General features: G+C 36.7%; 1 protein-coding gene across 2 annotated transcripts; it reads right to left on the reverse strand.

Annotated features, from left to right (window-relative positions):
* Positions 1–462: 462 nt before the first annotated feature.
* On the reverse strand, positions 463–10,272 carry slc43a3a (solute carrier family 43 member 3a). Of its 2 annotated transcripts, none has more exons than XM_053501798.1 (12): positions 9,676–10,272; positions 9,224–9,353; positions 7,316–7,362; positions 7,150–7,226; positions 6,959–7,051; positions 6,631–6,770; positions 6,383–6,537; positions 6,074–6,217; positions 2,995–3,102; positions 2,714–2,900; positions 2,510–2,630; positions 463–2,327 (listed from the first exon to the last, which is right to left on the reverse strand). In XM_053501798.1, exons 1-12 carry the CDS (start codon positions 9,866–9,868, stop codon positions 2,181–2,183), a joined length of 1,542 nt encoding a protein of 513 aa, XP_053357773.1. In that variant the 5' UTR covers positions 9,869–10,272; the 3' UTR covers positions 463–2,180. The 2 variants fall into 2 exon arrangements, with proteins under 2 accessions (XP_053357773.1, XP_053357772.1); XM_053501797.1 differs by having other exon boundaries at positions 464–2,327; positions 9,224–9,365; positions 9,676–10,269.
* Positions 10,273–12,265: the final 1,993 nt, after the last annotated feature.

The raw sequence follows: 12,265 nt of genomic DNA on the forward strand, positions 1-12,265 counted from the left end.
ATAAAAATGCTAAATTAAAATACTATGTACTATGGTACTAATACACATTACACACTTATACATTGTACTTAAAAAAAAAAATCCTATCCGTATTTTAAAAAGAAGCGACTGATTTCACATAGGTCACATGACCATAATGAGTGTACTGTTGGAGGACAGATGGGCTGTAGCTTTCTCCTTCACAGTTCATTTGGATTATTCTGTATGCTCTTTATCAGAATTGATCTTCTCTTTCCATGATCTCTGTTGTTCTAGTACAACCCGTGTAATATGATTCAAATGCCTCATTGTGTTTATTTATTTTCTCAGGTCTCTTGCTCAGTAGAACTCCAGGTTAACACAATCCTATCTGATTATCACCCATAAAAGATTTGGTTCAGATTAAATATGAATGAGAATAGATTAGAGAGAAGTGCTATTTACATGGAACTTGAACAAATAGGAGTTCAAATGCATATTTTATTTCCAAAATAAAAATACATTTATTGATTAATACACAGTGAGATATGCCTGATGTTGGCAAATTGGCTCAATCTTTCAGTTTGCATGATATACCATGTCTTACCTAAGCTTTTTTTCCTGAGGTGTTATAATTGCACTTACAATTGACCAGGGCAGATCTACAGTACCAGGGTGGAAATTTCATGAATTAACTTGTGACAAAAGTGGCATCCTGTGACAGCGGCACATTTAGTCACTAAGGTCTTCATTAAGTTTGTTTATGTGCGTAATGGTTATGTGCTTGGTGTTATGCACCTGTTCGACAATGGGTGCGGTTGAAACCTGTGACACCTAATCTGATTCGGCTCTTGATGTGCTCATTAGCTCAACATCATGATTTTGAATGCTTGGAGCACAGGAAGCAAGCAGGCCATGGTGAAATGATAAGATAAAATAGAGCAATACAGGGTAGTAAAACCACAATGTCTCAACAAGAGAAGCACTTGGGAAATAAGTCTCACCCTTAAAAGAAAAACGCAAAAATCCTCGGAAAACAGTGGTGTTTAATTTTGTGTTTGTTTTTAATGAATAATAATAATAATAATAATAATAATAATAATAAAGACAGGTGTGTGCTGTTATGTTCCTGCTGAATTCAGATCGAAATGAAGTGCGATTGATCTATCTTAATATCTTATGCATAAAGGTACATAGAACATGTTTTACAAAACCATTTATTAGTGAAGTTAAAATTCTTGAGTATAATTTTTTACCAAACTTTTAAGTGTTATCTTCATTATCTGACTGGTGTGGTTAAATCCCTGTTGTATAATCCAAAATGTTTTAGAGAGTGGTTGCAAAGACTGTGTGTTTTCTGTGTGTTTTTTGAGGCTATTTGGAACAACTTAAAAGCAGTTACTAAGGAGACAAAGTGTTTAAGATGACAACGTTATCAGATGTGTTTTCATGCTTAAAGTGCTACAGAGAGTGGTTTTGTATGTAGGTTTTGGCACTACATGGGTGGATTTACGGTAAGCAACGTTGCCTTTACCGTCTTTAAGTGGGCGGGCCCATGGCAGACATCATGATGTCAGATGCAAAAGACCCATACACAGTACAAATAATATTCTATTCTGATACCAGTGTCCATCCAATATGGTTTTCTTAAAAAATATATATATATATATTTTTAAATAACGTATGTATTTATTTATTTTACTTGAGAGTTAATAAATAGATCAAATATAAGACAGAAAAATATTTTTCAATCCAGTGCATTCCAATTGGCCATTTGTTACAGGAGCTGATATGTGATAGAGTTTATATGATTACCAATCCACAGTTTTGTTTTGTTTTTTGCTGGTATTTTTGTTTATATTTGTTTTTATTTAATATTTGTTTTACTGATACTTGCATAATTTTATAGGCATCAGTGCAAGGGCTGCTTAATGCGGAATTTAAGTGCATATATTTATAAATGTTTTCTGTCTGTTTACTTCTCATTTCATCATGACATTACATCTCACGTCAATAACGTCTTCTATAATAAACCATATTCACAAAAGACAGTGGTATTGTGGCATTTTAATACAATACAGATAGTATACATTAAAAAAAGTCATTATTTGGAATAGAAAAAAATAGATTTTATGATTCTTAATGTTTTTTTTTTTTTTACAAATACCTTTTTTTTAATAATCAAAGTAAATGTCATTTTTGATCATGAAAACTATCTGGTACTATAGTGTAGATTCTTTTTTTGAAGAATCGGCATGCAGCGTGCCCTGTGTGTTTTCTCCCTGAGTGGCCAACTTTCTGCAGTGGCGGAAGACATTCAGAGGATGGACGAAAGCCAGTAGCGTCAGAATGGTCAAAATAAGGTTCACCTTGAACAACAGATTAGAATGAATGTTAATGTTCATGTAAACATGGTCCTCCAGGCCTAGATCTTAAAACCACTGATGTAAATGATAATGATTATGGCTCGAGTATATCTATGACTATGCTCTGGTATGTTTAGCACATTTTGGTGGCTGATCTGGTTACAAAATGAGCCAATATGACTTACATAGAAGGGATCCCCTCCAAAAGCTTTGACCAAAGCAAGACAAGGATACTGCAGCAATGATACCACAGCTGAGAGGGACATTATAAGACCGTACAGCTTTCCAAAGTGTTGGATAGGAAACCTGGGATACAATTAAAATATAATTTGCAAACTTTTACCTCCATAAATATTATCCAAAACTAATTTTCATACTGGTTCACTCACGCGATGCTGATAAAAGCAGCATTCCCACCATACAGGAAAGATCGATTGAGGACCTGCAGGACAAATGTGACATACTGCAGGGGAAGAAATGGAATGGTTGAACAAATAGAGAAGAGAAGACACTGCATAGAGGTGAGGAAGAGGGACAGAATGGATGCACGCAAGTCGGCTTCTTTCTCGTTCTCTCCTAAAAAGCATGGCCAAGAAAAGGAAGAGAGATGGCTGAAAGATTTTCCTAATATCTGGTCATATTAATATTTTGAACAAATTTTGGTACCAACCTGGCTTCAACCCTTTCCGCTTATGTCTGTCCATTAACAAGCCATTCCAAGGAGCACAGAAAATCCCGGTCAGCTGAGTGAATGCAAAAGCATTGGTGTATCTGCTAACTGTGCCGGGGGGAAAAAAGATGTATAAGGGAAAATGTATGTTTAAATTCATACCTGGAAATAACCAGTATCAACAACAATTTATAAGCCATTACTACCAAAGAACTTACAATCTTAAAAAAATAGGGTAAAGTCTATTTTGCAGTCTTTTTTCAATTAGTTTTAATAATAAGTGGTTTTCTTATCCCCACACTACTGTTTAGTCCCGATACTTTTAGTTCTTGCCATTCTGTTCATGTGGAAACACTCCGACTTTCATTATTAAACATAGCTGTGATTTCTAATTCACCAAGTCACCTTTGATCATAACTGTTCTTTTTTTTCTTTTCTTTTTTATTTATTGACGGGTTACCCTTATACTAGGTTTTAATTATTCATTGGACAATACTTAACTCAATTCCAAAAACAGCAATAGAAGGTCCCTGGTTCGGGCCCCAGGGAGTCCAAGCTACCACCCTCAACTTCTCAGACATAACCGGGTGTTGATCTGGCAACCTGACCCCGTAAGAAACTGAAAGGATGAATATCTCTCCAGGGAGGAGAGCATTTGTTGCCTGATGTATCTAATGTGGGCTGCATAGTGACATAGTGGTTAGCACTGTGCCGAGGGTTCAATTCCTGCCTCGGGTCTGTGTGTGTGAAGTTTGCTTGTTCTCCCCGTGATTGGTGGATTTCCCCCAGGTTCATTGGTTTCCTTCTACAGTTCAAAGACATGCAGATTGGGCTAATTGCCATTTCCAAACTGCCCGTAGTGTGTGAGGGCTTGTGCCCTGCAGTCTATAGGCATCCCATTCAGGGGGTACCTCGCCTAATGCCCTGGGTCCCTTTTGATAGATTGCAGGCCCTCGCAACCTTTTATAGGATGCATGGTACAGTATAGGGAATGAGTGAAAAATAACTGTATTAAGTGTTTTACAACGAAAATAGTCTGCGTAACAAAAGTAAATGATTTAAATTAAATTAGGTTTAAATGATTTGCTGAAAGACAATAAGTTTTTTTTACAGTCTTTTAAGGTCTTTACAGTAGGAAAATTGCATTATTTTTTTAAAGGAATTTATAATCATAAGCTACTACAGTGTTTTAAGTGTGCAGAATCACTGTACAGTACAACAAGGGACAATCCGAATAAACAGAATGTCACATTTTATGTGTGTTCTGTTGTATACACAGCTGGTTTATTACTGACGGGCTTTCATTTCCCAATGAAACATAAAAACTGATATTTGAAACTGATATGCATTTGCAGCAAAAATGACAATCCTGGTGTCAATATTTAGAATAACACAAACGCCCACACAAAACTTTGTTGAAACGCCTTTAAGCCTTTGTTTAACTCTAGAATTCCTGGAATTTTTTGGCTCAAACCAACCTAGCAGCCCCTTCTACCCCTCACACAAGCTGGGCCTTGCCTTTTCAGAGCTGTTAATGGCTTTTGTTATGTAGATTTAGGTTATCACACCCACTGAAACAACCCCCAGCCAGAAATCACACCTTGAACTCAGCTCTAAAGTTGCGGATTCTGCAGTTTCCATTGCTCTGCATGGTTATAAGGAACAAAGAATATGTAGTTATTTATGTTTACCTATAAATGTATGTAATTTATATTACTGCTTGTTTGCGATATACTCGCTAGCACACAGATACACATCTTTATTTTTTTCTGTAGGACAATTTCCTTATATGTACTTTTTGCATTAAATAAACATTAGGTGCAAATTTATACTATAAAAGTATTTAATAACTCAATAATAAATACACTCCATGCTGTATTTAAATTAGTTTTCTGACTCACTCAATAGTATCAGAGAGAGCTAAACACGCTTTGTGCTTTGTTATTATGAGTGTGCGCATATGCATGATCCTGAGCACAGGGCTGTGTGCTTAGTCCACTGCTGTTCTGACTCACAACCTGACGACAAGAACGTGGGGAGGCTCATTATCAAGAACGATGATTCAGCATACAGAGAGGAGGTACAGAGGCTAACAGACCGGTGCCCACGACCTGTCTGTAAACATGGACAAAGCTAAAAAGACTGTTGTTGACTTCAGAGCAACACAGAAGGACCACTCAGCTGAACATTGAGAGCTTCTCCATGGAGGATATCAGATGGTGATTCGCTGGGAGAGAACCGCAAATGGTCCCTTAACGCTTCATACTTTCAGAAAGCAGCCAGCAGCATCACTGCTTTCCGAGAAGACTCAGAAAACCTCATCCAAATCCTATCCTCCATATACATTACAGAGGGACTATAGACAGTATCCTGAGTAGGATGTGGTAACTCTTGGATCACAAGAACCTGCATTAACTCGTAATGACAATTAACCTTCTCCCCCCATCACAGACATTTGCACCACATAAGAAAAAAACAACATATGAAAATCGACCAGCATTGTGGAAGACCCCACACAACAATCACACAAACATTTCACCCTCCTGCCATCTAGGAAAGGTACAGAAGCTTTTGGGTCTACGTAACCATACAGTCTCCTTGCCTTAAACGACAACATTATGTTCAACAAACTCTCTTATTGTTTAGTTTTTTTTGTCTCTTGAGCTGGCTGCTAAATCACTAAACAAAATACTAAACTGTAATATGGCGGCCACAGCAGCTTCTTATGTTTCCATGCTTGGCATTATAATATAATATGACATCTTTTCTCTGTGCACTTGAGTCACCCTTGACCTTTGAACTGGTCAGCTTTGCACGGTCATTTCCTGTGCCCAGTGTTTTTAAAGTTTTAGTGGATTGTACCATCTTACGCTGTTTGCACATGCCTGCTATGTAAGCTTGTGTTTAAGATAGTTGTGTGATAGAATGTATAGTTGTATGTTGTTTCATGCTGCATCATTTTTCATGGGTTTCATTTCACTGTGTATTGTCCCTAGTGAATATGGTTGAAATGACAATTAAAACCACTTGAAGTACAAATACTGAATGATGTGTTTTATATAGTTTCAGGGTTATTTACCAGTGGCTGGATCTTGGTTTGCCAGTCGGGTGAGCATTGGGTTCAGCGTTCCAATGAAGAGGTAATGACGCAGCTGCATGACTGAAAGCCATACCAGATGCCATAAAAAGAACCAGGATACAACACAGCTCTTAAAGCTGCTGTCTGGAGAAAGAGGGAGTGCACGAGTGAGATTAGTGTTGATAAGGACTAAGAGAGAGTACAAAAAGGGCGGGTAAGTAGGCAGTCTCAGAAAAGATATAGTCTTTGATAAGGGCCTTCCATTTTTTTGAGCTTGTCCCTCAAAAGGAGTGAAATAGTAAGCAGTACCTTTGCTTAAGCTCTCCTCCTTAGGAGGAACATCATCAGGCTTTTGTGGTTCACTGTCTCTGCTTCGGTCTTGTTTTTCTTTGTCGGTGGTACAATTTATCTCCTTGCTCTCACACTCTTTAAGATTGTAGCTCTTTGACTTACGACAGCTTATCCTAAACAGAAAAAAAGTACTTGGTAGACATCAAGGAATTAAGTCTTGCTTAGAGCTTATTTAAAAACAGATTAATGAATATATATTTTTTTACCCATAAGTGTAACTCTCTGGGATTGGGTAAGGTATGTGTGATTTGGGTAAAAGGAAGAGAGTTCGCAGTAGATGAATGATACTACAGGCAGACAGGAAGAGGAAAGAGGACTGAAGAGAAATCCCTTGCTCATACAGGACCTTAGTGAAAGGAAATCGAGGATGTTTATGTAATCTGCTTGAGCAACCATTAGATGTTAAAATAAAAGCAATGAATATGATACTTATGATATATATAAATATATATATATATATATATATATATATATATATAAGCATGTTGACATGTGACCTACTGTAAGTGCTTTGCATTTAGGTCTGTTACTTACTTTGATGACAAAGAAAACTGCAGATGAGGAGTCAAAAGCACCATTATAAAGAGTAATTATAGTCGAGCGATGAGTACCAAAAAGGTTTCCCACCTGGTGAGGTACATTTATAAAGCAATAAAGCACTTATTTTTTAATAAATAAGTCCACAGAATATAATTGATATATACTGTATATATTATATGTAATACCTGTATGTTTGTCAGAAGTAACAAAACGCCCCCTACAGCAATGAAAGACAGGGCAGGGAAGAGCAAAAGCGGGAGAGCTGAAGGGGGAAAAAATAATAAAATTATTTTAATAAACCTAGATGGCTAATTGAGATTATGATATGAATGTCCTAATTTGGCTTCTTACCTATACTTGAAAATGCCACAAACAATGTTCCTGAAGTATAGAGGAATCTGAGGGAGAAAAAATAAGAATAAATGTTGGTGCGTCCTGATATTAAATCCTGTAGTATACTGTATTTGGTGTGATATTTTGGGGGATTTTTTATTTTTGATAACATATATTTAGAAAGAAGGGGGTCATCACATCTACAGTATATGGCCTCATGCTTTCGATCTATCTAAACACATGCAGGCACACTGCACCATGCGTTATCTTCATAAAGTGCCAGTGTAGCTTGTAGATGCACACTTTTGACAGCTACACTCAAGCAAGTTTTTGCTGTTTAACTATGATATATTACACTTTAAATATGTAAGAAATTAAACCACATTCTATGGAGCTAAAATATCTCTCAACTATCATCAAAGCAGGAGTAAACTGGCTTAATTTTTCAAAGTCCTTTCAAACTTCAGAGAGATTGCAGCACTTTTTCATTTCATAGTCAACCATAACAGGGATATAAGTGAACAGTCTTTGAAGTTGATGCTGGAAGCAGGGGAAAAAAATGAGAAGAGTAAGGATCTAACTGACTTTGACAAGGGTTAAAGTGTGATTGGTAGATAATTGAGTCTCCAAAACGGCAGGTCTTATGGGTTGTTCCTGGTATGCAATGATCAGGACCTACCGAATATGTTCCAAGGATGAACGAATGGTGAATATTGTCTTAGTGATGCATGTGGTCTGATCCTTCAGATTGTTCAACTGTAGGAAAATCTCTATGATAAAAAGGTATCAGAGATTGACCCCAAGCTGGTCAGAGTGCCCATGCTGACCCCTGTCTACTAATGAAAGCACTTACAAAGGGCATTTGAACATCATAACTGGATCATTGTGCAATGGAAAAATGTGGCCTGGATTGATGAATCCCATTTTCTCACATTTCCTCTTGATGGCCAGTTGTGTTCATGTACCTTACCTCGGAATACAAAAGCACAAGGATGTAGCCTGATTCTCTGGGAATTGTTGTGCTGGGAATCCTAGCCTGGCATTCATGTGGATGTTATTTTAACACCTACCGCCCACCTACACTATGTTGTTGACCAAATACATTTCATGGTAACGGTATTCCCTAATGGCAGTAGCATCTTCAACATAATGTGCCCTGTCAAACTGCCAAAATTGTTTAGGAATAGTTTGAGGAACAAAGTAGAGGAACTTGACACGGTCAAGGTGTCGACATGGACTGACATGTTATCTGATCCGTAATCTGTGGGTTGTGCTGAATAAACAAATCTGAATGAATAATTACGACACTATGGCCGCAAATTTGTTTAAGTGTTATATAATATGACTTACAGCAGCTTAAATTAAACTGTGGTTTAACATTAAGGTGGGTCCAATTTCTCAATTTTTTATTCACTTTAATCGCATAATTTCATAATTTCCAATTTAAAGGTTTAAATGATGCATCTCTTAAATTTTTTGCAGTTAAAAAAATATATATAAAGATTGTTTATATAAGGTCGAACATGAAACACCAATACTTTAAGTACAATGCTATTTAAAAAAATAATAATAAACTCAATTTTTAACATGTACCACTTTCAATAGACCCAAGGCTCTTCCTCTGCTTCCTCCTAGACATCTTATTGCAGACGCCACTTCTGTATTTATCACCCAAAACCACAATTAAATATGATTAGAGGCATTGCACTATTTTGTATACCCTGTGAATGAAAGGCACTGGATTATTCAAAATTACTCCTTGCCATGGATGATCATGGCATTATTATGATTTGACCCTGCAAACTTTAAAGCTGCACTCCACATTTAATGTGTTATTTTATTATTTTACATGATGAGTCATCTTCACCACTGTTTCCCCATATGTTTTCTTGACACTCTCCCTGTGAATAATTTTAATGAACTCACATTGCCAGAAGTCTTGTAGTCGTTGTTCCATAGAGGTCAAAAAGGAAACCATTGGGGAAAGTAAGAAAGTTATTCATGAAGGACGCAATGGTGAAGACAAGAGAAAACTGCTCATCCTGGGCACTGCAGTCTAGGGGAGTACCTGTGCGCGGTGTGTGTGTGGGTGAAAGGAAGAAAGAAAGAGACAGTGGATTAAATAATAAAAAATTAATTAACAAATGTATTATGTTTAATACATAAAGTTGGGCAACATGATGTATGTAAATATGTATATAGTGATAAATGATCTGACAGTCATAATTCTATAAATGTATAGTCTTAATGTTAGAGCAACCAATATACACTTTTAACTAATGTAAATTTTAAAATCTATAATAATAAGAGCAAGCACACTGTGTTATACTCAATATTATAAAATAAGCTTAAAAATCAAATGTTCTTTTCATTCTCACCTTTCCCCGCTGTGCCATTTGCTTCAGTCGCATTGACACACAGATCACTAAAGTATCCATCTGTTTTTAGAATGAATACAAGAGAAGCCCATCCAAACACAACCCCAGCAAAGCACAGGCATTCCAACAGTCCTGTAGCAAGGGTTAGTTTGTATCGAACCCTTGTCCTTGATTCCCTGTCACATCTCAACATTGTGCTCTTCTGTAACACTGGGTATTCAAAAAACACTTTATACCTAACTATGAATTTGACCCAGCCGCAGTCATAAGACAGTCACCGTTGCTGGTGTTTTACCACATGGACCAGTGTGATAGTACAGAGCAAGCTGAGTGATCAGAGGGAGACATGGCATGGAGAAAAGAGATAAACAGATGAAATGCTTTTAACCAATCATCTGTACAGGGAGTTAGGTTCAGCCTCTTTGTGGCTACTTATATAGAGGTACGTTTAAAAAGTTGCAAAAAAAAAGTGTGAGGAAATAAAAGTAAATTGAACACTTACAATAATAATGCAAGAATGTGACAACATTTGTGAGCAACTTGCCTGATGTTTGATGCAATTCTTTTTCAGTCAAGTGACTGCCCTCCTGCAGCTTCGGTTTTAGGCTGGTTTTCCTGTTGATTATAAGGGGAGTAAACATCATGATAGTCTACTAGTCCGCTGTGCCATTTGCATCAGTCAAGTTGACACAGATCCATAAATGTAACCATCTGTCTTCAGGACGAATAAAAGAGAAGCCAGTCCAAGCACAATCTCAGCAAAGCACATTTCCTTGGGTCTCAAAAACACTTTACACCCTGCTATGAATTTGAAAGCCATTTAAACACGGACAATAATATTAATGTAAGAATATGACAACACTTGTGAGCAACTTGCCTTTTCTTTGACGCAATTCTATTTCGGGCAAGTTGCTGCGCTTCTGCAACTTTAGTTACAAGTTTTGCCACAACTTATGTTCCTCTTTTCATCTGGTTAGTCTGTTCCCTAAAATGTTAACACTAAGGCTGATTTTTCTGTTGGTTATAGGAAGAGTCAAAAACATGATAGTCTACAAAAATTATATGATTTGATTCAAATAGAAAAAAATCATTATGATGTATAAAACTACAGTGCAAATCAAAAGTTTGAACACAAATACTCATTTAAGGGATTTTTTTAAATTAAGATATCTATAGTACATTACATTATTTAAATAACATACTAATAATAACACATAGAATAATGAAGTGTGTAAAAAATGGTTAAACAAACATTTAGATTTGCGTGTGTGTGTGTGTGTGTGTGTGTGTGTGTGTGTGTGTGTGTGTGTAACATTATATCTGGTAACCCTGTTCTCTCACTCACTCACACGCAACTTATGACCCCTAACAGGCAAATCCAGCCAAGCTTTTTTAACTGTCATGCTCAAGAAACTCATGCACAGCACTTGCAAAAATACAGTCACAAGCAGAAATACTGGCCTGGTAATCTTGTACTAATTACTGTATAAAGTGGGGGGAACAAAAACCTTTTAAGCGTACAATGTTTTAAATCAAGTTCATTTGTAGCAATCTGTACTCAAGGGCAATAACACCACAGTGATTGCAATAGATACCATTGAACTCTTTCCTGCAACCAGAAAGATTTTTCCTCTATCTAAAGCTTGTTTGGCTTTGTAAACTATTTAAAGATTATAATGACAGGATTCAAAACCATGAACTTTCCCAATGAGCACAGAATGTCTTCAGGACCATACAAACTACAGACCAGGACATCTTCAGGACAACATTCTAAAAATGTTAACACAATTTTCAGAACTAAATAACTAAAGGCCTCAAAATAAAGTCTTCTTTATGGCATCTTTAAAGATTTGTTCTTGTTAGTTTTTCTGCTGCTCCCATCGAGGGGTTGGACCATCTGATCCACACACAACTTGGCAAAGGTTTTTACGACGGATACCCTTCCTAACACAACCCTCCCAATGACCTGGGCTTGGAACCGGCACCTCATCCAGTTGCTGGGGTTTGGCATTGGGTGGAAATTCAACCCAGGTCTTCCGCATGGCAGGAAACCTACCACTGAGTCACTAGTCTTGTTTCATGATGATAGTATAAGAACCTCTTGATGATTTTTGAGTTTTAATAATGATTTGACAGCTAGCGTGCATGCCCACTTGGTTCCATTTCATATACCAATAGAGGAAAGAGTAAGTGAAAGGGGAAAAAACAACTTTTAAAAAAAGAGGAAGGAAGTACATGGCGTTCATCTTAAGCTGCTCAGAAACAATGTAATTGAATCCATATTCTTATAGTGCTCCACATAAAACTTCTTAGCATAGCGGGCCAAATAGGTGCACAATATCAGGATGAGATCATTAACTACTGAAAGAATTAAAAAGGTAGTTTAGATTTTTCAGCAATTATGTAATACGCGTAACAAAATATGTTATCACCTAATGCAAGGACTAAAGTCCTTTAACCATACTAGCAAGCTATTCCCCTCTTTGTTTGAGGGATAGATAAGAAAATCAGAAAGGATACAATTTTATTGTATTTGGTGCATAAAATATATAGAATATCTGTATGGTGAATACGTTAATTATGATGTAGG

The sequence above is a fragment of the Clarias gariepinus genome, chromosome 8 (genome assembly GCF_024256425.1).
Source record: "Clarias gariepinus isolate MV-2021 ecotype Netherlands chromosome 8, CGAR_prim_01v2, whole genome shotgun sequence".
Classification (NCBI taxonomy): domain Eukaryota; kingdom Metazoa; phylum Chordata; class Actinopteri; order Siluriformes; family Clariidae; genus Clarias; species Clarias gariepinus.